Below are 25327 nucleotides of genomic sequence, written 5' to 3' on the forward strand. Positions count from 1 at the left end.
AACACCTTATATTCCATTTGGGTAGCTCCAACTTGATGGCATGAATATTGATTTCTCAAACTTCCAATAATGGCTCCACGCCCTCCCCCCTTCACCATTTCCCATCCCCTTGTCCCTCTCTCATGTCACCTCCTTGTCCGCCCATCGCCTCCCTCTGGTGCTCCTCCATCCCTCACTTTTCTTCTTTCTTCCATGGCCTTCTGTCTCTTTCACCAATCAACCTTCTAGCTCTTTGCTTCATCCCTCCCCGTCCAAGTTTCACCTATCATCTGGTGTTTCTCTTTCCTCTCCCTCCACCTTTCAAATCTACTCCTCAGCTTTCTTTTCTCCAGCCCTGCCGAAGGGTTTCAGCCCGAATCGTTGACTGTACTTCTTTCCATAGATGCTGCCTGGCCTGCTGAGTTCCTCCAGCATTGTGTGCGTGTTCCATAGGCAGGTACGTGGATTGGAAAAGATCATAAGGTACGGGCCAATTGCAAACAAATTGGACGAATTGAAACAAATTCGTAAGGCCAGTGATGTTGTGGGGATGGAACTGGACTCTCTGATGATGGTGTCTGAAAAGAGGATGCTGTCCAAGTTGAATGCCATCTTGGACAATGTCTCCCATCCACTACATAATGTACTGGGTGGGCACAGGGGTACATTCAGCCAGAGACTCATTCCACCGAGATGCAACACAGAGCGTCATAGGAAGTCATTCCTGCCTGTGGCCATCAAACTTTACAACTCCTCCCTTGGAGGGTCAGACACCCTGAGCCGATAGGCTGGTCCTGGACTTATTTCATAATTTACTGGCATAATTTACATATTACTATTTAACTATTTATTACTATTTTCTATTACTATTCTATTACTATTTATTATTTCTATGACTATTACTATTTACTATTTACTAATAGTAATATTACTATTACTATTTATTATTTATGGTGCAACTGTAACGAAAACCAGTTCCCCCCGGGATCAATAAAGTATGACTATGACTATGACTATGACTATGACTAGATTAGATTGAAATTGGAATTAGAACTGGTTTATTATTGTCACATGTCCCAAGATACAGTGAAAAGCTTATCCTGCACATTCTTTGTACAGATCAATTCATTACATTACTGTAGAATTTCTACAAATGTACTGCGGAGACCATTCTAACTGTGTCACCATCTGGTGTACGGGGCTACTGCAGAGGACTGAAATAAGCTGCAGAGAGCTGTAAACTTAGTCAGCTCCATCAAGGGCACCAGCACCCGTAGTATCAGGACATCTTCAAGGAGCGATGCCTCACAAAGGCACTGTCCATCACTAAGGACCCCCATCACCCAGGACATGCCCTCTTCAAATTGCTACCATCAGGATGTACCGAAGCCTGAAGACACACACTCAACGTTTCAGGAACAGCTTCTTCCCCTCTACCATCTGATGGCTGAATGGACGTTGAATCCATAAACACCACCTCACTACTTTTTAAATTCTATTTTTGCATTACTTAACTAATTTAATTATTTGATTGATATATATTTACAGTAACTCACAGTTTTTTCCTATTATTATGTATTGCAATGTACTTCTGCCACAAAGGCAAGAAATTTCACAACATATGCCAGTAACATGAAGCCTTCTAAACAAGGGAAAACAATAACAATGCAGAATAAAGTGTAACAGCTACACAGAAAGTGCGGTGCAGGTAAACAATGGAGCTCAAGACCACAAGAATGTAGAATATGGGGTAAAGAGTCCATCTTATTGTACTAGGGAACCATTTATGTCTTATTACAAGTGGGATAGAAGCTGTCCTTGAGCCTGGTGGGACATGCTTTCAGGCCTTTGTATGTTCTTCCCAAGGGGAGAGGGGAAAAGGGAGAATGTCCGGGTGGGTGGGTGGGGTCTTTGATTATGCCGGCTGCTTTAGGCAGTGAGAAGTGTAGACAGAATCTATGGAGTGGAGGCTGGTTTCTGTAACGTGCTGAGTATAGTCAGAAACTGGACATGTCAGGGGAGAATCTTAATATATTTCTAAAAAACAAAGTCACTAAGGGTTATCACAAACACAAGAAAGTCTGCAGATGCTGTAAACCCACAAACAGCTGGAGGAGCTCAGCAGGTCAGGCAGCATCTGTGGAAAGGAGTATACAGTTGACATTTCGGGCCAAGGCCCTTCTTCAGTACTGAGAAAGAAGGGGGAGGATGCCAGAATGAAAAGGTTTGGGGGGAGGGAAGGAGGCTGGCTGGAAGGTGATGGGTGATGGGAAAGGTCGAGGGCTGGAGAAGAAGGGATCTGATAGGAGAAGAGAATGAACTATGGCAGAAAGGGAAGGATAGGGGAAGTAATAGGCAGATGAGAAGAAATGAAATGTCAAGAGTGGGGAATAGAGGAAGGGGGTGAGGAATTTTGTTCACTGGAAGGAGAAGTCAATATTCATGCCATCAGGTTGGAGGCTACCCAGATGGAATATAAGGTGTTGCTCCTCCACCCTGAGGGTGGTCTTATCTTGGCACAAGAGGAGGACATGGATCGACAGATCGTAACGGGAGTGGGAATGGGAATTAAAATGCTTGGCCGCCGGAAGAGGTATAGTTGGGATAACCATGGGAATCGGTAGGTTTATAAAAGATGCCTGTTGACAGCTTGTCTCCAGAGATGGAGACAGAGAGATCGAGAAAGAGGAGGGAAGTGCCAGAGATGGACCAAGTGAATTTAAGGGTGATTCAATACATTTAGCTTAGTGTTCGCATCACAGCCTCCCTCTGAATTTAGATCTTAGAATGCAAGGATTACCAGTGGATGTGGTAGAGAGAGGGATTAGTCAAGAGTGTCACAGAGCATGGAAGGAGGTCTGTCACCCCAAATGGTCCATGCCAACCTCTGTTCCCATTTCGTGGTGGCACAGTAGTGAAGGCACTGGTGTAACAGCGTTACAGTGCCAGCTGTGAGGAGTTTGTACCTTCTCCTCACGACCAGATGGGTTTCCTCCGGGTGCTCTGGTTTCCTCCCAGAATCCAATGACGTGCAGGTTGGTCACATGGGTGTAATTGGGCCTGAAGGGTCTGTTACCGTACTGTATCTCTAAATAAGTAAATAAATTTGCCCCCTGTTGGGACCATATTCTTTCTTATCAATGTAACTATCTCCCTATCCAGAGGTCAGTGGGTGCACATGAAATAGAGAGAGAGGCAGGCAGTGGGTGGCATTGAGAGAGTGGGAGCTGAACGGAGGTGGGGGAGTAGAAATGGAACATAGGTAAAGTCACAGGTTTACTCAGCACGGGTATAGGCCCAGAGGTCCAGCTCACCCGGGGGAGGGGGGAGGGAGAGATAGAGAGGGAACGTGTGTGTGTGAGGGAGAGAGAGGAAAGAGAGGGGGGGAGCAATAGGGAGAGAGGGAGAGAGATAGGGGAAGAAAGAGAAAGGGAGAGGGAGAAAGAGAAAGAGTGAGAGGAGGTGAAGGGGAGGGGGGGAGAGAGAAGGGAGAGCGGGCGGGAGGGAGAAGGTGAAAGAGAGAGAGAAAGGAGAGAGAGTGGGAGGGAGAGAGAGAAGGAGAGAGCAAGAGGAGAAAGAGGGGACAGAGGGAGGAAAAGAGAGAGCGAGAGAGGGCAGAGAGAGCAGGGGAGAGGGAAAAAGAGGGGTAGGGAGAGATTGGAGAGGGGAGGGGGAGAGAGAGGAGGAGAGAGGGGGAGAGAGGGGGAGAGAGAAGGGAAGAGGGGAGGAAAGGGGGAGGAGAGAGAGAGAGGTGGAAAGAGTGGGAGAGAGAGAATGGAGAGGGGAGGGAGAGAAAGGGAGAAGGGGAGGGGGGAGGCTGGGGAGGGAGAGAGAGAGAGGGAGATGGGCTCCCGGTGGGGGGTGGGGTGGAAGAGGTGGGAAGAAAGAGTGGGGGATGGGGAGGGATAGACGGGCAGAGAGGTAAGGGAGGAGAGGGAAAAATAACCTCCATCCTGAAATCCTGTTTGATTATCTTGAGGACGTACGTACCAGGGGATCCTTGTAGTACATCAGGCGCCGATGATCGAGTGTGAACCATCGCTTCTTGAAGCCTTCGGTTTGCTGAGAGAAAGAGAACAAACCGGATGAGCCATTGCTTACTTCCCGTGTCCACTGTTGGAGTTGTCGTGTGGCCTACACAGGGCTTGCACCCACTGCGAGGAGGTCAGCCACTGGAGTCAACAATAGGAGGGCGGAGGGTTTGTTGACGTCCCAATGAAATACGCATGACAAATGGGAAAGTCGTGAGTTCAAGGCCCATTCCAGAAACTGAGGGCAAAATTTGAGCTGGATGCTCGGTAATAGGGGAGAGGTCCCCTAACAGGACCACCACCTCGTTATAGGGTTTGGAGACTCACGTGCCGCAATGACCTGGACAGCGATGTTGGCTGGAGTCAGGGCTTTATGCTTTGGCTCTTGGTAGGGTCACCCATGCCAAACAGGTCAAAGGGTAGAGGCCAGACTAAGAGTGGTCCACCGGTCCTCCAGGTTCGGGGGTTCAGCTCAGGGCTAACAACCCTGACTGGTCAAACAAAACTGTTACAGAAACAGCAATGAAGAATCCTTCTACATCTGGAGCATGACGGTATTCCTGAGTCTCCACTAGGAATTTGCATGACTGACAGTAGTGAAAACCGAGAGGATCTACTGACACGGTGAAGGAAGCTGTGAACGCCGTCAGAGATTGCTGCCATAAATGCCAGCGGTGTAACGGGTGAAGAAATAAAAAATAGGGGAGTGATTCTATGCTGTGATACCAGTGAAGAACCGGGGGAGTGCTACATCGTTTCAGACAAGATGATAAGATGAGACCCCACCTATATTTTCATGGGCGCTAATATTGTTATGTTTTATTGTTGATTATTTTGCACCTGTGTAAATGATCCATAATTTGTTAATTTAATATTGACTTACTTGTCCATGCTCATCTTGTCCTCTGCAATAAACTTACCTTCATGGCATTTGTACCCTGTGCATGCATGCCTTTCACAATAACGGACGAGAACTTGGGAGGTTAAAAAAAATCCCCCAACCACCATTTTGAAGAGTGGCGGGCTGTTCTCCCTCGCATGCTTGGCTGAGATGTATTCCTCAATCAATGTAAAACAACGATTTGGTCCTTACTGCCAGTGGGATCTTGCTCTGCATGGGTGGGTAGCCATGATTCCAACTTTACAACAGAAGCTACACTTCCAAATGTCATTGGTTCTGAAGCACTTTGGGACATGAATGATACAGACTGTCTTACTTGTAAGTTTTTCTTCCTGAAGTGCACGAGTGGGAGATAGTGAGTGGGCTGAGAGTAAAAGCTGGTGATAAATGGGTCTTACTGAGGGCTCCTGGGGTCCTGCAGAAGGGGGTAGATGAGGTGTAGGTTCTGTTTGTGTCTTGGGGACAGCATAGGGTTTATGTGTCCAACACTGCATGGTCCAGAAGGTATGGGTACTTCCCACGCCCACTGATACAGAACACAGGAGCCACACTAGCACCGAGCACATCCGTAAGGAGTTCTGCCACAAGAAAGCAGCATCCATCAACAAGGGCCCACCACCATCTGGGCCAGGCTCTCTTCACTCAGCTGCCATCAGGAAGGAGGTACAGGAGCCTTAGGTCCCACACCACCAGCTTCAGGAACAGCTACTACCCCTCAAACCATCAGGCTCCTGAACCAGCGTGGGTAACTTCACTCACCTCAACACTGAACTGACTCCACAACCTATGGACTCACTTTCAAGGACTTGCCAACTCATGTTCTCAAAGTTATTTTACTGGCTTGTAATTTTAGAGCTTGTATTCTTTTGCCCATTGGTGGCTTGCCCATCTTGGTGACCATTGTTTTCACTGATTTTAAAGGCATCCGTTAGTCTTGCGAGACCATGGATCTGCGTCTGGAAAGTCTTCACTCTCCAGGGCGCAGGCCTGGGCAAGGTTGTATGGAAGACCGGCAGTTGCCCATGCTGTAAGTCTCCCCTCTCCACGACACTGATGTTGTCCAAGGGAAGGGCATTAGGACCCATACAGCTTGGCACCGGTGTCGTCGCAGAGCAATGTGTGGTTAAGTGCCTTGCTCAAGAACACAACATGTTGCCTCGGCTGGGGCTCGAACTCACGACCTTCAGGTCGCTAGTTCAATGCCTTAACCACTTGGCCACGTGTCCACACATTCACTGATTTTAGTGTGCTTCTTTGTATCTACTGTGAATGCCTACAAGAAATTAAATCTCCGGATAGCATACAGTGACACATATGCGGTTCAGCGACACACACTACACGCTGGAGGAACTCAGCAGGTCAGGCAGCATCTATGGAAGGGAGTAAACAGTCGACGTTTTGGGCCGAGACTGAGAAGGAACGGTGGGGAAGATGCCAGAATGAAAAGGTGGGGCGGAAGGGAAGGAGGAGGGCTAGAAGGTGATAGGGGAAGCCAGGTGGGTGGGAAAGGTAAAGGGCTGGAGAGGAAGAAATGGGATAGGAGTGTGGACCATAGGAGAAAGGGAAGGAGGAGGGATACCAGGGGGAGATGATGGGCAGGTGAGGAGAAGAGGTAAAAGGCCAGAATGGGGAAGGAAGAGGAGGGGAGGTGGAGGCAAAAAAATTAGAAGAGGGGATGGGGAGGGAAAATGTTTTAGAAGAAGAGGCACTTATTTTACATTTATTTCAAACTTTGGGTTTTACTGAGAGCTCCAGGGTCCCACATAGAGGGTAGATAAAATCTAGGTGGTATACAGGTATCAGTGAATTCTAAGCACTGGGGGCAGCAATGAGTGTGTAGTGTTTATATGTCTAACGCAGCACGGCCCAGAAGGTACGGGTGCTTTATCCATGCATACTGATAAACAACACAGCAGCACAAATGCCACAGCCCTTCTCCTCTAAGCAAGTGAGATATGTTTGACAACTTTTACAGCATTGACCAATTCACACGTTTCTCCTCAACATTAAGAGGTACTGGTGCAGCTTGCGTTGCAGATGGAACCGACACTGCTGGTTTAGCACTTGTCTCTGGGTTCCCCGAAGGTGTCACTTCTCGGCTCCTGTCAGTCCCCTCCTGCCATCTGCAAGGCAGGCCTCAGACACATTCACTCTCACGGCCCTAAGGCACGTGGAATTGGGCCGGGACAATGGAGACGTGGGTCAGATTCAAGTGTTGATCGTGAAAGTTTCCTTCCCTCAGGCAGCTAATCTGATCAACCATTCTTGTTAGTCTCCTGGCCCCCTCTGTCTATGACGCCCATCACCACACAGTAAAGACTTTAAACCATTTCCGTAGATGCTGCATGACTTGCTGAGTTCCTCCTGCATTTTGTATGTGCCACTTTTTATAATGCTGTTTACACTGTAAATACATGTTGGTATTTACACATTTTATTCCATATCCGCTTTAAGGTCTAACATTATTTTTTAAATTTAATTCTCTTTCTTCATTGTTGTTGAATATTATTGAATGTTTTATTGCTGTACGTCACACCACAGCAAATTCCTAAATGTATATGGCGAATATACATTTTAGTTAGCGGTGAAGTCAAGATAGATACATAAATAGAAGAAGAAAGCCCTTAACTCCGAGTGGAGTCATCAGGACGCCGTCGTGACGGCGTTTTTTTTTGTAGGCTTTCTTATTTTTATGAGGCCGAGTTGCTAGCTCGATGCTCAACCCAGCACGGATGGAAAGCGTTCAAGGGAGCCGGCTGGATTCGAACTCGGGAGCCTTCGTTCCGAAGTCCGGCGCTGATGCCACTACGCCACCAGCCGGCATAGGTAAATAGACAGACAGTTAAATAACGGAATAGGCCCTTCCGGCCCGTTAATCAGCAATACCCCGACTTAACCCTAGCCTAATCACAGGACAATTTACTATCACCCATTAAGCCACCAGCCGGTTTTATCTTTGGACCGTGGCAACCCACGGGGTCACGGGGAGAACGTACAATCTGCTCGCAGGCAGCGGTGGGAATTGAACCCGGGTCACTGGTACTGTAAAGCGCCGTGCTAACCACTACCCTGCCGCGTTCTATGAAGCTTAGTGAAATATTGTTGCAAGGTATGAAATAGAGAGCATCACGCACAAAATGTTGGAGGAACTCAGCAGGTTAAGCAGCACCTATGGAGAGGAATAAAGTGTCGATGCTTTGGGCCGAGACCCTATACCTGGACTCTGCGTAACTATGGAGAATGAAGTGCTTAAGGTTGTAGGTTATGTAATTTGATTATGTATCACTAGATGGAGCTAGTGAGTAAGGCAGAGGATTGATTGTTATCTTTATTCTCATATTGATTAATAACTGAGACCACTTGGCCCATTGCATTATGCTGGCCCTCAAACCAAACCCATCAATCCCATTCTCCCGCTACATCCCCGTGACCTCTTCTCTTCCACTCACTCATTAACTGCCACTTACCCCCATGAGAGGTAATTCACAGTGACCAATTAGTCTAAAAGACTTTATTTTATTTTGGAGATACAGCATGGTAACAGGTCCTTCCAGCCTAATGAACCCACCCCGCCCAATCACACCCACGTGACCGATTAAACTAGTAACTGGTACGTATTTGGAATGTGGGAGGAAACTGGAGCACCCGGAGGAAACCTACACAGTTATGGGAGAATGTGTAAGGTCCTTACAGGCAGTGGCGGGAATTGAACCCAGGCCAATGGCACTGTAATGGTGTGACATTAACTACTACCCTACCACACTGCCCAGTAATGGTGTGACGCTAACCGCTATCCCACCATACTGCCCACAGCAGTTACGGGAGAGAACCGGGGAACCTAACTCAAACAGTGCCCGAGGCCAGAATCGAACCTACGACCGGTGGGAGCACTCGGCAGTTTGGGCTGCGGCGACGCACGTTCCACTTGTTCCTGAATGTTTGAACTACAAAGATTTTTCTTCGGAACGTAATTGTTTGAGTGCGAAAAAAGAGTGAGTGAGTCCGAGGGTGAGAGCAGGTGAGTGAGGGAGCCAGTGAGTGAACAAGTGCGGCTGAAGAAAAGGGGCTGGGGAGAGGTGGGGAGCGGAAAGGTTGACAGTCCCAGGCACTGGGCATGCCAACCTAGATTTGGAAAGACCACAAGATCACAAGATAGGGAAGCAGAATGAGGCCATTCAGCCCCTCGAGTCTGTTCTGCCATTTAGTTATGACTGATATTTTCTCCCAACTTCTCCCTGTAACCCTAAACCCCCCATTACCAGTCAGGAACCTACCATTCTCTGCCTCAAACGCATCCAAGGGCATCTGTGGCGACAAATTCTGCAGGTTGACTACCTTCTTGCTGCAGAAATTATTCCTCATCTCAGTTCTAAAGGTGTGTCTCTCTATTTTGAGGCTGGGCCTTCTGGTCCTAGACCCTCCCACTATTGGAAACATCCTCACCACAAAACCATGGCATGTTCCTGTGAGATCCCACCTCATCTTTCCGAATTCCCACTGCTGCCTGTAAGGAGTTTGTACGTTCTCTCCGTGACCGTGTGGGTTTCCTCCGGGTGCTCCGGTTTCCTCCCGCAGTCCAAAGATGTACCGGTTAGTAGGTTAATTGGTTGTTGTAAATTACCCTGTGATTAGGCCAGGGTTAAATCGGGGGTTACTGGGCAGTGTGTCTTGAAGGGCTGTATTAAATAAATTCCACTGAGTACAGGCCCAGGGACATTTAATGCTCCTCAGATATTAACCCTTTCTTTCCTTGAACCATTCTGCAAACTTCCTCTGGCCCCTCTTCAGGGCCAGCACATCCTTCCTGAGACACAGGGCCCAAAATTTCTCACGACACTCCAAATGCGGTCTGACCGACACCTCCGCAGCGTATAATTGCTTTAAGAGGGAAACTGGGTGCCGTCTACCCTGCCGCCATTCTCGCATCTTCCCCCTCCCTTCCCAGCCCTGAGGAAGGGTCTCGACCCGAAACGCCGACTGTCTATTCCTCTCCATGGATACTGCCTGACCTACTGAGTTCCTCCATCATTTTTTTGTGCGTTGACCTGGATTTCCAGCACCTGTGGTGAATCTGTGGAATTCTCTGCCACAGGAAACAGTTGAGGCCAGTTCATTGGCTATATTTAAGAGGGAGTTAGATATGGCCCTTGTGGCTAAAGGGATCAGGGGGTATGGAGAGAAGGCTGGTGCAGGGTTCTGAGTTGGATGATCAGCCATGATCATACTGAATGGTGGTGCAGGCTCGAAGGGCCGAATGGCCTACTCCTGCACCTATTTTCTATGTTTTCTATGTTTCTATGCAGACTCGTGTTTATGACTGAGTGCCTTTTCCACCATCTCTGTGGGGTGTCTGTTCTCCCACTAAGTCTCTCCAGTTTGCTTGCCTGAGCTGTGCATTGGGGTCTGGGCTAGCCCTGACTAGAGCAGCTCAGACACGAAGATTGTTGACCTCTTGGTTCACTGAAAGTCACCTTGGAGCTAGAACCTTCTACGGGGATGCTCACACTCCCTTCCAAATGAAGAACATCACAACCACCACCTGCCCCTTATGCTAAAAGAACCAAGTTGCCAATTATATAGGGAAGTGACTTCATTAATGGGAAGAAGTCACCAGAATTCCCCTTCAGGACCGTGAACTTCCAGATGTAAAAGTTTTGCTGATGACCAAAGCTCTTGAGGGGAAAATGACAAACAGTTAGGGGTCCATGGGGCGATTATGAACAGGAGCTATCACTTCCAAGCCTGTCAATGCGATCATGTCATGTGACCAACTGCTCTCTGACCCACAACAATGTTTGTAGAAGGTTCTGAAAAAACACTGCCTGCTCAGGGAGTAAACTTGTTCCCTGTGAGCGGGTTCCTCATCTCTCACGTGAACTGGGGCCTCTATTCCACTACGTAGCATGGCAGGGGTCGGGGAACCAAGGATCTCAGAACTACCCGTGTGTGTGTGTGTGTGTGTGTGTGTGTGGATGATCACTTTGCTGAGGCCCTGAGGTCAGTCCACCGAGGTAACGCAGAGAAATGGTTGCCCACTACTTTAATTCTCCCTCCCAATCCAACTTTGACCTGTTTGTGACCTCCTCACTAGCTTGAAGAACAAAGCTTTATCAACTGTGTGGCTACGTTGCGGCCTTTTGGACTCAATATCAAACTCTGATAAATAAATTGGTAAATTGGCTCACTAGTTTTAATAATAAAAATTATTTTAAAATTAATTTAAATAATTTAATATTGAAATTATTAAACGTTTCACTCAGTTTGATTTGCATGCAATCTGCACAAGTTAAAGTTTGAAATTCAGAGCAAATGCATAACAGAGTACACACAGTACTGTGCAAAACTCTTAGGTACATACACATATATATATTCATGTATATAATATAGCTAGGGTGCCTAAGGCTTTTGCACGGTTCTGTATTTGTCTAATTGGAGCAGAGAGCGAGTTTGTAAATCTGGTGGGAGCAAAGGATGTCGTGAACGGCGAGGGTGGAGTGCCGTGGGAGGGGTGTGGGTCAAGTGGCAGAGAGGGAGCGCCAAGGATGGGGGGGGGGAAGAGTTGTGTGGGTGCAGACACACCCAGCCTTAAAACAGCAGGCAAGGTCATTTGATTCCATACAATTGGTTTATTGGTCATTACAGAATGTCTCTCTGGTGCTTCCTGCTCCCTTCCCCTTTTCCCAACCAGGATTCCCCTCTCCCTGCCCCCTTCCCACTCTCAGTCCTCAATAGAGACCCATATCAGAATCAGGTTTATCATCACTCACAAATGAAATACAATGTTGGAAAGTGTATGGTTATGCACTTTGGCAGAAGAAATAAACGGGCAGACTATTATTTAAATGGGGAAAGAATTCCAAGTTCTGAGATGCAACGGGACTTGGGAGTCCTTGTACAGGATACCCTTAAAGTTAACCTCCAGGTTGAGTCGGTGGTGAAGAAGGCGAATGCAATGTTGGCATTCATTTCTAGAGGAATAGAGTATAGGAGCAGGGATGTGATGTTGAGGCTCTATAAGGCGCTGGTGAGACCTCACTTGGAGTACTGTGGGCAGTTTTGGTCTCCTTATTTAAGAAAGGATGTGCTGACATTGGAGAGGGTACAGAGAAGGTTCACTAGAATGATTCTGGGAATGAGAGGGTTAACATATGAGGAACATTTGTCCGCTCTTGGACTGTATTCCTTGGAGTTTAGAAGAATAAGGGGAGACCTCAAAGAAACATTTCGAATGTTGAAAGGCATGGACAGAGTAGATGTGGCAAAGTTGTTTCCCAAAATGGGGGAGTCTAGTACAAGAGGGCATGACTTAAGGATTGAAGGGCGCCCATTCAGAACAGAAATGCGAAGAACTTTTTTTAGTCAGAGGGTGGTGAATCTATGGAATTTGTTGCCATGGGCAGCAGTGGAGGACAAGTTATTGGGTGTATTTAAGGCAGAGATTGATAGGTATCTGAGTAGCCAGGGCATTAAAGGTTATGGTGAGAAGGCGGGGGAGTGGGACTAAATGAGAGAATCGATCAGCTCATGATAAAATGGCGGAGCAGACTCGGTGGGCCAAATGGCTGACTTCTGCTCCTTTGTCTTATGGTTTAATATGACATGAAATTTGTCTTTTTTGCGGCAGCAGTACAGTGCAATACATAAAATTATGACAGTACTGTGCAAAAGTCTGAGGCATCCTAATTATATATATGCCTGCCTAAGACTTTTGCACAGTACTGTATTTGTCACCCTGATATTCATTTTCTTGTGGGCATTAGTTTATTGTTTTTAATCATAAAATGATTAACTTGTAAATTAATTTTTATTGTTAAAACTTTCACTGTGGAAAACTTTGGTTTGCATGCTATCTATAAAGATCAAAGTTCAAAGTGAATATATTACCAAAGTACTTAGAACCATAGAACCATAGAAACTACAGCACAGAAACAGGCCTTTTGGCCCTTCTTGGCTGTGCCGAACCATTTTCTGCCTAGTCCCACTGACCTGCACACGGACCATATCCCTCCATACACCTCCCATCCATGTATCTGTCCAATTTATTCTTAAATGTTAAAAAAGAACCCGCATTTACCATCTCGTCTGGCAGCTCATTCCATACTCCCACCACTCTCTGTGTGAAGAAGCCCCCCCCAATGTTCCCTTTAAACTTTTCCCCCCTCACCCTTAACCCATGTCCTCTGGTTATTTTCTCCCCTTGCCTCAGTGGAAAGAGCCTGCTTGCATTCACTCTATCTATACCCATCATAATTTTATATACCTCTATCAAATCTCCCCTCATTCTTCTACGCTCCAGGGAATAAAGTCCTAACCTATTCAACCTTTCTCTGTAACTGAGTTTCTCAAGTACTGGCAACATCCTTCTAAACCTTCTCTGTACTCTTTCAACCTTATTTATATCCTTCCTGTAATTTGGTGACCAAAACTGAACACAATACTCCAGATTCGGCCTCACCAATGCCTTATACAACCTCATCATAACATTCCAGCTCTTATACTCAATACTTCGATTAATAAAGGCCAATGTACCAAAAGCTCTCTTTACGACCCTATCTATCTGTGATGACACTTTTAGGGAATTTTGTATCTGTATTCCCAGATCCCTCTGTTCCACTGCACTCCTCAGTGCCTTACCATTAACCCTGTATGTTCTACGTTGGTTTGTCCTTCCAACGTGCAATACCTCACACTTGTCAGTATTAAACTCCTTCTGCCATTTTTCAGCCCATTTTTCCAGCTGGTCCAAGTCTCTCTGCAGGCTCTGAAAACCTTCCTCACTGTCTACCACACCTCCAATCTTTGTATCATCAGCAAACTTGCTGATCCAATTTACCACATTATCATCCAGATCATTGATATAGATGACAAATAACAATGGACCCAGCACTGATCCCTGTGGCACACCACTAGTCACAGGCCTCCACTCAGAGAAGCAATTCTCTACCACCACTCTCTGGCTTCTTCCATCGAGCCAATGTCTAATCCAATTTACCACCTCTCCATGTATACTTAGCGACTGAATTTTCCTAACCAACCTCCCATGCGGGACCTTGTCAAAGGCCTTACTGAAGTCCATGTAGACAATATCCACTGCCTTCCCTTCATCCACTTTCCTGGTAACCTCCTCGAAAAACTCCAACAGATTGGTCAAACATGACCTACCATGCACAAAGCCATGTTGACTCTCCCTAATAAGCCCCTGTCTATCCAAATGATTGTAGATTCTGTCTCTTAGTACTCCCTCCAATAACTTACCTACTACTGACGTTAAACTCACCGGCCTATAATTTCCCAGGTTACTTTTCGATCCTTTTTTTAAACAACGGAACAACATGAGCCACTCTCCAATCCTCCGGCACTTCACCTGTAGACAGCGACATTTTAAATATTTCTGCCAGGGCCCCCGCAATTTCAACACTAGTCTCCTTCAAGGTCCGAGGGAACACTCTGTCAGGTCCCAGGGATTTATCCACTTTAATTTTCCTCAAGACAGCAAGCACCTCCTCCTTTTCAATCTGTACAGTTTCCATGGTCACCACATACTACCCTGAGATTCATTTTCCTGCAGGCATTCACAGTAGAACAAAGAAATACAATAGAACCAATGGAAAACTACGCACAAAGACAGAGAAACAACCAATTTGCAAAAGGAGACACACTCTGCAAATAAACTAAATAAATAATAGAGAACACGAGGTGTAGAGTCCTGAAAGTGAGATCATTTATTCGAAAAGGTAGCCTGAGAGGAAAAGCAATGATGGAATGCAAAATGAAGTGAATAGTTACAGGGCTGCAGTGACGAGACAATAAGGGACAAGACCTTGGTGAAATGGACTGTGAGGCCAAGAGCCTATCTTATCATACTGGGGGGGGGGGGCATTCAATAGTCTTATAACAGTGGCCTAGAGTTCTCCAACTTTAAGTGAGGCACATCCTCTTCATAAAAATTGCTGGTGAACGCAGCAGGCCAGGCAGCATCTATAGGAAGAGGTACAGTCGACGTTTCGGGCTGAGACTCTTCGTTAGGACTAACTGGAAGAAGAGATAGTAAGAGATCAAATCTCTCACTATCTCTTCTTTCAGTTAGTTCTGATGAAGGGTCCTGGTCCGAAACGTCGACTGTACCTCTTCCTATAGATGCTGCCTGGCCTGCTGCGTCCACCAGCAATTTTTATGTGTGTTGCTTGAAATTCCAGCATCTGCAGATTTCCTCGTGTTTGCACATCCTCTTCATTTCTGCTGCTTATGATCATTTTTCTCTCCCCCCCATTAGCCCAGCTTGAAATGTGGGCACATCTACAACCCTGCTATTAGTAACTCATAACACGCACCAAGAAGAGTGAACTCTGCCTGCCCCATTAACCCACCTTGGCTTGACCTCAGCCGTTTCTCAGCTCTCCTCCTTTAACTCCTCAATCCTCCCTCCTCACCTTCTCTACAACTTAAGGGTTGCGTAGGGGTTGGCCCTTCACTATTACTGCTCGGGGTGTCGGAGTTCAGAGTTCAGTTCCGGCGCTCTCCATAAAGAGTTTGCACGTCCTTCCTGTGGAACGCGTGGGTTGCTTCCCGATGCTCCTATTTCCTCCCACAATCCAAAGACGTACCAGTTAGTAGGTTAATTGTTTATTGTAAATTGTCCTGTGACTAGGCTAGGGTTAAATAGGTGGGTTGCTAGGCAATGTGGCTTGTTGGGCTGGGAGTGCCTGTTCTACGCTGTATCTTTAAATAAATAAATACATAAACACATAAATAAATAAATAAACAAACAACAAACTTGTTCTTCTCTCTTTCCTGGATCTGACACGTCTTTCACCTGTGATGTTAACGCTGCTTATTTTTCCACAGAAGCTGCCTGCCCTGCCGAGCGTTTCTAATATCGTCTGCATTTATTTCACGTTTTCATTCCATTATTGTTTTAGAATATTTGCTCTACAGGCGATAGAAGTTGGTTTTCCCAACGATAGAACCTTGGGATGCACAAAAAGACCGGACTTTGAGTTGTTGGCGGGTTCCAGAGTCGAAATGCCACGTGGGACGGGGGACCGGGGTTTAATGACCCCTGGGTTCACGAATCGGTGTGACCCGAGTTCGAGGCCTGGAGTTTGGAATCTTGTCAGCAGCGAGTCTGGACGAGAGTCTGGTGTTTGGTGATAGGTGGGTCCAGGGATTGGTGCCGAGGATCGAGGCCTGAAAGTCGAATCGGAAGTCTGAATTCAAAGCCTGTTGGCCGGAGCCCCGACTCTGCCAATCTCTGCGAGTCTGCTGGGGTAGTCAAAGGCCCAATGTCTGTGTGTCCGCGTCCGAATCAGAGTCCACTGGAGGCTGCAGGCCGAAGACGAGGGCCTGGCCAGGGGTTAGAGGACTGTGTATGTGTGTGGGTGGGAGGGAGGAATGGGGCTCTTTTCACTGCTGTTGTCTGGTTGCTTGTTGTGTTGTGTCATTCAGCTAAGAACTGTGGGCCTGTGATGTTGGTGTCAGAATGTGTGGTGACTCTTGTTGACACAAATGATGCATTTCACTATATGTTTTGTTGACTAAACAGTCAATGTTTTGGGCTGAGACCCTAATTGATATTGTCAGCTCAAAATGTCGACTGTTTATCCCCTCCATAGATGCTGCCTGACCTGCTGAGTTCCTCCAGCATTTTGTGTGTGTTACTGAGCACTGACCTCTGTGCAGCATTCATCTACTCTCAATATCACATAGCAACCATTACTTTCTGCTTCCTACACCACACCCAAATCAATTCTGCCTTGAATTTGTCACTCTCCTTTGGATCTCCTGAACCTGCACCATTTTGATCAGACTGCCATTAAAAGTCTTGCTAGAATCTAGGTAGAAAACATTAAAATGTACCACCCTCATCTACCTTCATAGTTACGTCCTGGAAGAATACAATCGTCCGACACATCCTTCTCTTATCAATTCATGTTGATTGCCCCCAGCAATCTCTGCCTTTACACATTAATGTTTATACTGTTCCTTCAAATAGATTCCAAAAACCTGCCAATAATTATTTCATTTACACCTTTCTTCCTCCCGGTGCAATGTTAAGTGTCTTCCTGCCCTCTGGCACCAATCCTGTAGTCGAAGAGGATTGGAAAATTGTAGTGAGAGTGTCTGCAATTTCCTTCCTAGCTTTGTTTAACAGCCTGCGATCCATTTCATGGTGATCGATCCATTTATAAATATCACCCCTCAATAGGCTTATCCCATCGCACACTCATTTGCCTTAATCACAACGTCAGTATACTCATGATGTTCATAAAATATTCATTACAAACCTTCACCCCATCCTCTGCCCCTAGGTTGCCTTTATGATCCCTAATTGACCCTATTTGTTCCCAAGATATCCACTCACTCTTTATGTACCTGTAAAATACCCCTGGAGTTTCTGATCTTTTCCACATCTTTTGTTTATCTAAGTTCCCTTTCATTTCACTCTGAAGCTGTCCATTCTATTCTAGACTTTCTATACTCTTCTAGACATTCAAGTGTACTAAGTTCTTAATCTCCCCCTTGTATGTTTCAAGATATTATTTCCTGAAGATTGGTGAGGACATTGGGAATTGGATCATTTTCCTCGAAGTCTATGTCCTCAATGTCTCCTTGTATGTTTCCAGATATTATCTCCTGAAGATTAATGAGGACATTGGAAAATGGATCACTTTCCCTGAGGTCCATGATTTCAATGTCTTCTCCTTATATGTTTCAAGATACTATGTCCTGAAGATTGGTGAGAACATTGGGAAGTGGATCATTTTCCCTGAGGTCTATGTTCTCAATGTTTTCTTGTATGCTTCCAGATATTATTTTCTTCTTGACTTCTTTATTGAGATACAGCATGGAATAGGCCCTTCAAGCTGTGCTACCCAACGATCCCCCAATTAAATCCCTACCTAATCATGGGACAATTTACAATGACCAAATTATCCACAAACATCTTTGGAAAGCGTGAGGAAACCGGAGCACCTGGAGGAACCCCACGCGGTCATGGGGAGACGGTACAAACTCCTTACGGGCTGCGGTAGGAATTGAGTCCGGGTCACTAGTGCTGCGGACCTTTGTACTGACCACTACGCTACCGTGCTGCCCTAGCCCTTGACGATCAGTGTGCACTCTGGAAAGTGGCCCAAGATCCATGTTCGGTAGGACCGCAAAGCCAACTACAAGAATGAACCTGTCGCTGAAAACCAATCGTTGTCACTTCAAGGCTCCCATCCCTCTCGTGACTCTGTCATGTGATTGACCACTCCACTGCCCGTTTGCAGAAAGGCGCAATAAGTGTCCTTGATACACTACATGTTGCCTGTTGTACCACCGGAACACTCAGTGAGGGACTTTGGCAGAAGTTATGAGCACACTGAGTTCAGATTACAGGAACAGACTGAGTTTTGTGCTTACACCCTAGTCCCGGGCGTTGAGTGGGAGATATGTGATTGCTCGGAGATGACAAACCAATGGCTTTGGCTGGTTGCACGGTGTTCTCTTACCTTGGGCCCAGTCTTCTCCATGTAACCTTCCTTTAGGAAATTTCGGGTCAGTTTGTGCGTCAGCTGCAACACATGAAAGAAGTGTCAGCGTCCCCAGGGAGAAATAAATCTGACCTTTGCTTCATCAGGTCCCAACACAGCCCCTGTAGCTGCTACATACAGCAATCACTTCAGTCCAAATGGTCTGTGTTCATACCATCTCCGTGCAAGAGCCATTCCCCACACTAGGCACCTGTCGCTCTTCATCTGATCTCCATGTAGGCACCGAACCCCCAACCCCTCACCACTCTTCAATGCCTGTCCCTCTTATGTCTGTGCCCGAGTGTCCCTGGAGAGGGAGCCCACAGTTTCTATGGGCACAGTGGGAGAGTTCCGGAATGGTGGACCCCACAGAGAAGGGTTTGAAAGATAACAGAAAGCGTGAAAAAGGACCTAGTGCTCTTCCGGCGTACGTGATGAATGAACTCTTCATGGGCTCCCAGCCGGGTACAGGTATCAATAATAACTGACGTTTCAATGACAAACTCTGCCACCTTCTTCCGGGATCTTCACTGAAACGTCGGTTATCATCAGTACCCGTACCCGGCTGAAGCCCGAGATGAGTTCAATCGTAATAGTAAGCGTATTTTCATTTGAAATTGTCAAAAGTTTATTGTTTGTTTTGTGAATAAGCTTCTGTATATTTGTTCAAAAAATGTTCACAGTATCAGTCTCTCCAGGGGTTCCACATTCTCACCACTACCACCCCCCCACACAAACACACACACACACACACACACCTTATCTTACATTGTACACACAGACGTGTAGCAACACAGAGGCCGCAAATGGCCACTCACATGCCTCCAGCCTTAGGGATTCATTATTGCTCTCCCTTTTCCTCTTTCTCTCTCTGTCTCTGACTCACTCTCTCTTTCTCACTCTCTCCCTCTCCCCCCCTCTCCCTCTCCCACCCCTCCCCCTCTCTCTTTCTTTCTCTCTCTCCCTCACACACACTCTTCCTCTCTCTCATAAACATCAATGGTAATGAATAAACAATCAGAGAATATACAACACAGAACACTACAGCACAGGAACAGGCCCTTCGGCCCATAATGTTGTGCTGTACCAGCTAAAAAGTAAAGCAAAAACTACAGGAAACTAATCCCTCTTACCTGCAGCATGTCCATATCCCGCCATCTTCCTCACATCCATGTGCCTATCCAGACGTCTCTTAAAAACCTCTAATGCATTTGTTTCTACCATGATACCAGGCAGCGTATTCCAGGCATCCTCCACTCTTACCCCTCATACCCCCTTTAATTACCCCCTCTCAGCTTCAGTGCATGCCCTCTGGTATTAGACATTTCAACCCTGGGAAACAGACACTCTCTGTCCCCTCTATCGATGCCGCTCATAATCTTGTAAACCTCTATCAGATCTCCCCTCAGCCTCTGGCGCTCCAGAGACAACAACCCAAAAGTTTATCGAGCCTCTCGTGATAGCACATGCCCTCTAAACCTGGTGAACCTCTTCTGCACCCTCTCCAGAGCCTCAATGTCCTTCCTACAGTGGGGCAATCAGAATGGCATGATGGAACTTAGAGTAGGTTAAAAGGTCAGCACAAGATCAAGGGGCTGAAGGGCCTTTCGTGTTCTGAGCTGGCACAAGTAGGCAACTTGGGTCAGCGTGGACAAGTTGGGTTGTTTCTGTGTTGTATCAATCTCCCTCACGTGCACGTTCACACGCAGGCACGCACACGGAACTAGTTATCAGGAAGTCTGAAGGAGGGTGTGTCCGTGCTGTACCTGTCGCTCCCTTCCATCAGTGTAACTCCCCGTGCTTCACTTACCTCATGGTCACTCGCCCCTGGGAAAGCCACCTTTAAGTAGTGGAACTGGATGGCTCGGATGGCGTTGAACCAGTCCACGATCTCCTGTTGGGGGAAACAAAAGTCGCGATTGTAGGAGTTGAGCCTTGAACGTCGTGTGGACGGTGACTGTCAGCTCTCCTGGACGTTGGAAGATTACAGGGCACCGGGAAAGTCGGAGAACGTGAGTGATTGTGTGTTCAGTTGAACAATGGGAGACAATCCAGGGGTTTAATGAGTCCCATTTTTATGTTCAATGGAGGGTTTCATTCTCAGCTCGTCACACTGTTCACCAGCAGCTAAAGTCTGTTCTACTCTCAACTGCTTCATGATGGAATGCCGCAGATTGTATTGAGCTTACTGGGAAGAAACTCAGATGCCTCACTTTACACAGGAACAAGCTCTGCGACGGAGATTAATTCGCGACGGGCGCTCAGTGAAACGAGAAAACACTGGAACATACTAAACAATTGTCTCACCCCTCAAAGCTCACCCTAAACTGCTCAAAGGCCAGGGTTTCCCCCCATACACCCTGGATAGGCCACCAAACAGACAAAATGTTACAGCTGTTTCCTCCCGCATTTCAAAGACGTACGTGTCATCGGTTAGTGGGTCACATGGGTGCAACTGAGAGGCACGGCGTTGAGCAGTAAGAGTTCGGCACAGACTAGAAGGGCCGAGATGGCCTGTTTCCATGCTGTAATTGTTATATGGTTATATGGATATATTTATTTAGCCATACAGTGTGGAGTAGGCCCTTCGGCCCTTCGAGCCACGTTGCCCCGGCAACCCCCCCCAACAACTCCGATTGACCCTACCCTAATCACAGGATGATTCACAATGGCCAATTAACCTACCCGCTACGTCACTGCACTGTGGGAGGAAACTGGAGCTCCTGGGGTAAACCACAGAAAGGACATACACAGACTCCTTACAGAGGATGCTGGGGTTGAACTCTGATCTCCAGGCCGGAATAGCGTCATGTTAATTGCAACGCTACCGTGGTCGCCGTGCGGTATGTCTGAGTGTAAATAAGTAAGGGGACTCCATGCGTCAGAGCGGAGGAAGTCCTCCTGCCTCATCGCCTGCACGTCCCACCTCCATTGCTCACTGTGGGAGCTGCGCGAACGCACAGGGGCACCTACAGTAGCATAGTACAGTACAGGGTGAGGCCTTTCTGTCCATCGTATTGGTGCCAGTTGAGAAAGATCTTCATCGTGCTGGGTGTGTTCCTGCAACCTCAGCCCACATCCAAGTTGTGCTTCAGTCTGTTGAACATGTCTGCCTTCAGACCATGAATTGAACTGACTTTATTTCTTACATCCTTCACATACATGAGGAGTAAAAATCTTTACGTTACATCTCCGTCTAAATGTGCAATGTGAAATTTATAGTAATTAATAATAAATATTAGGTACAACAGGACAGTCAATATAACATAGAAATAGAATTGCGTCAGTGTGAGTTAATCAGTCTGATGGCCTGGTGGAAGAAGCTGTCCTGGAGCCTGTTGGTCCTGGCTTTTATGCTGTGGTACCGTTTCCCGGATGGTAGCAGCTGGAACAGCTGGTGGTTGGGGTGACTCGGGTCCCCAGTGATTCCTTGGGCCCTTTTTGCACACCTGTCTTTGTAAATGTCCTGAATAGTGGGAAGTTCACACCTACATTGCCGCTGGGCTGTCCGCACCACACTCTGCAGAGTACTGCGATTTAGTTCACATAGCAGGCAGTGATGCAGCCAGTCAGGATGCTCTCAATTGTGCCCCTGTAGAAAGTTCTTAGGATCTGGGGGCCCACACCAAACTTCTTCAACCGTCTGAGGTGAAAGAGGCGCAGTTGTGCCTTTTTCACCACACAGCTGGTGTGTACAGACCACGTGAGGTCCTTGGTGATGTGAATGCCAAGGAACTTGAAGCTGTTCACCCTCTCAACACCGGATCCATTGCTGTCAATAGGGGTTAGCCTGTCTCCACTCCTCCTGTAGTCCACAACCAGCTCCTTTGTTGAATTCCACCTTCCCTCAGTTCCCCTCTCTAAATCTATGCCTCCTGATTTTTCACCTCCATGCTAAGACGATAAAGTCCTTCTATCTACGTCATCTAGGTCTGGTATAGTTGTTGGCACCTCCCTTTAGACTCTTCTGTTACAAAGAAAATAACCCAAGCCAATCCAATCTTTCCTCATTGCCGTAACCTTCATGGCATTATCACAGCGTAGGGTGTCGGAGTTCAGAGTTCAGAGTTCAATTCCGACATTATCTGTTAGGAATCTGTATGTCCTCCCCGTGGAATGCGTGGGTTTCCTCCAGGTGCTCTGGTTTCCTCCCTCAGTCAAAAGAAGCACTGGTTAGTAGGTTAATTGGTCGTTGTAAATTGTCCCATGATTTTGCTAGGATTAAATCATAGGTTGCCAGGCGGCAAGGCTTGGAGGGTTGGAAGGTCAATTCCACAGTCTATCTCAATAAATAAATAAATATTTTCTAGTATCATCCTCATTAATCCCCTCTGCACCCTGCCTGGGTCGATGAACTCTTGTAAACGCAACAACCAGAAATTGATTCACGTCTCACAACTGAAAAAGTTATCAACCAGAATTTCAGCCTGAACCACTGAAGGGGTAGTTCCCATGGATGACCAAATCCCTCAGAGAGACAGACAGGTTCTGAAGAGGACAAGAGTGCAGCAGAGAGGGTGTTCTGGAGCTTAGCACCTTGGCAGATCGGGGCACGGCCACCAGTGGTGGCGCATTCGGTGATGTCTCAGAGGCCAGCACTGGAAGAGCACAGAGATATCACAGGGTACAGGGCCGGATCACGTTCACGGGGATATGGAGCAGTGTGGACAGCACAACAGAGGGACGATGATAATGGGAATCTTAAATGGAAACTGATGTTGTAAAGGGATGCAGAGCAGTGGAAAGAGTTACCAAAGGGAGTCACCAAGTTGTTGAAAGTTCAAAGTAAATGTTATTATCATATATGTCACCATATACAACCCTGAGACTCATTTTCCTGTGGGCATACTCAGCAAATTTAGAGAATAGAAACTGTAAACAGGATCAATGAAAGATCAACCAGAAGACAACAAACTGTGCAAATGCAAATGTAAATAAATAGCAATAAATAACGGGAACATCAGATAAAGAGCCCTCAAAGTGAGATCATTGGTTGTGGGAACATCTCAATGACTGGGCAAGTGAGTGTAGTTATCCCCTTTCGTTCAAGAGTCTGGTGGTTGAGGGCTCACTTGCTCAATGTTTCAATTGAGAAGACACTGGGTAGGCGGGATATATCTTCCCTGAGCAAATAAAATTGGGAAATTGGTTTATTATTGTCACATATTGGTTTATTATTGTTTATCATTGCGCTACAGTAGGCTAGTGGTTTGCACAGCCCTATTACAGTTCGGGGCTTTGAGCTCGGAATTCTTTCTTTCTTTTTAAATCCTTTTATTAATCTTTCCAAAGTTATAAACAAAATAACAATGTTAATACAAATAATCTTATTGTTAATAAACAGATACAGAAAAGATTTCAGATAACACAGGTATAATAGACTTCCAAACTCATGATGTAATTAATCATAGAGAAAAAAGAAATAAAAAGAAAAAAAATACAAAGAAAACCACCCCAAAAAAAACAAGAAGAAAAAAAGAACTAAATACTAAACCCAAAAAAGCAAACGGAACAAAACAGGTCTAGACCAATATCTTAAATTGAACACGTTCAGTAATGTCGTCAACTCAGCTCCTCTATTCATATGTTTTAAGTTAATAAGAAAGATTCCGAAAGGTCAAATTACATCAGAATTCGTCCTTGGCATCCTCTGTTTGTCCTCCCCGTGGAATGCCTGGGTTTTCTCCGAGTGCTCTGGTTCCCTCCCACACTCCAAAGGCAAACCAATCAGTAGCTTAATTAATCAATTCGTGAAACAGTGTGGAGTAGGTCCTTCCAGAGCTTCGAGCCACGGCGCCCCAGCAATCCCTGACAAAACCACGATTAACCCTAACCTAACGTGTTTGTAGAGCGGATATTGAACTTTTTGCTGTCGGACTCCGGCCATATTCCACCAAGATACAACACTGGGCGTCATGGGAGGTTGTTCCTGCCTGTGGCTACCGAACTTTGCAGCTCCTTCCATGGAGGGTCAGACACCCTGAGCCAATAGGCTGGCCCTGGACTAATTTCCATCTGGCATAGTTTGCATATTGTTGTTTGATTGTTTGGGGTTTTTGTATTGCTATATTTATGCTCTATTCTTGGTTGGTGCGGCTGTAACGAAACCCAATTTCCCTCGGGATCAATAAAGTATATCTATCTGTCTATCTAATCACGGGGCAATTTTCAATGACCAATTAACCTAGCCGGTATGCCGTTAGACTGCAGGAGGAAACTAGAGCACCTGGGGAAAATCTGCCCTTTCCACAGAGAGGACGTACAGAGACTCCTTACAGGATGGCCCTGGAACCGAACTCCGAGCTGGAACAGTTTATTGCCAACCACCACTCTGCCATGGCACCCATTGGCAACTGGTCACCGAAAAATGTCTCGTGATTAGGTTCGGGTTAGATTGGGGTTGTCGGGGGGTTTGCTGGGCAACACAGCACAAAGGGCTGGAAATTCCTATTCCAAGCTGTATCGCTGGGTAAAAAAAAAGTACGGAGGTACAGTGAAGAACGTTGTTTAGCATGCACAGAGATCATTTAATCTCGTCAGCGTATTGAGCTAACACAAGGGAAAAACACTTACAGAAGGTAGAATAAAATGTTGCGGTTACCAAGAAGCAAAGGCTCGAGGGTGGCCTGGTAAAGGTTTAGCAGGATCATGAGAGACAGACTGTCCGTGAACAGCAGGAAACTTCCACCATAACAAAGGTGTCTAGGGTCAGAGAGTAAAGGTCTAAGTTGAGGGGCAAAAGGTTTAGAGGGGACCTGAGGAAGAATTATTTTTCTCCCACAGGGGCGAACACACTGCCTGAGGTGGTGGTGGTAGTGGAGGCTAGTCTGCTCACACCATTTGAATTGCTGAGCCGTGGCAGGCTACAGATGAAGTACTGATAACTGGGATTAGTGTCGATA

General features: G+C 46.5%; 1 protein-coding gene across 1 annotated transcript in view; it reads right to left on the reverse strand.

Annotated features, from left to right (window-relative positions):
• The window catches only part of LOC140204792 (arf-GAP with dual PH domain-containing protein 1), a 103191-nt gene that overhangs the window by 8998 nt on the left and 68866 nt on the right, over window positions 1–25327 (reverse strand). Inside the window, exons 7-9 of the mRNA XM_072271592.1 lie at window positions 20236–20319; window positions 18405–18467; window positions 3970–4041 (exon numbers count right to left, since the gene is read on the reverse strand). Coding sequence (XP_072127693.1) covers window positions 3970–4041; window positions 18405–18467; window positions 20236–20319 — 219 coding nt within the window. The remainder of the gene's footprint in view (window positions 1–3969; window positions 4042–18404; window positions 18468–20235; window positions 20320–25327) is intronic.

Source organism: Mobula birostris, chromosome 11 (genome assembly GCF_030028105.1).
Source record: "Mobula birostris isolate sMobBir1 chromosome 11, sMobBir1.hap1, whole genome shotgun sequence".
Taxonomy (NCBI): domain Eukaryota; kingdom Metazoa; phylum Chordata; class Chondrichthyes; order Myliobatiformes; family Myliobatidae; genus Mobula; species Mobula birostris.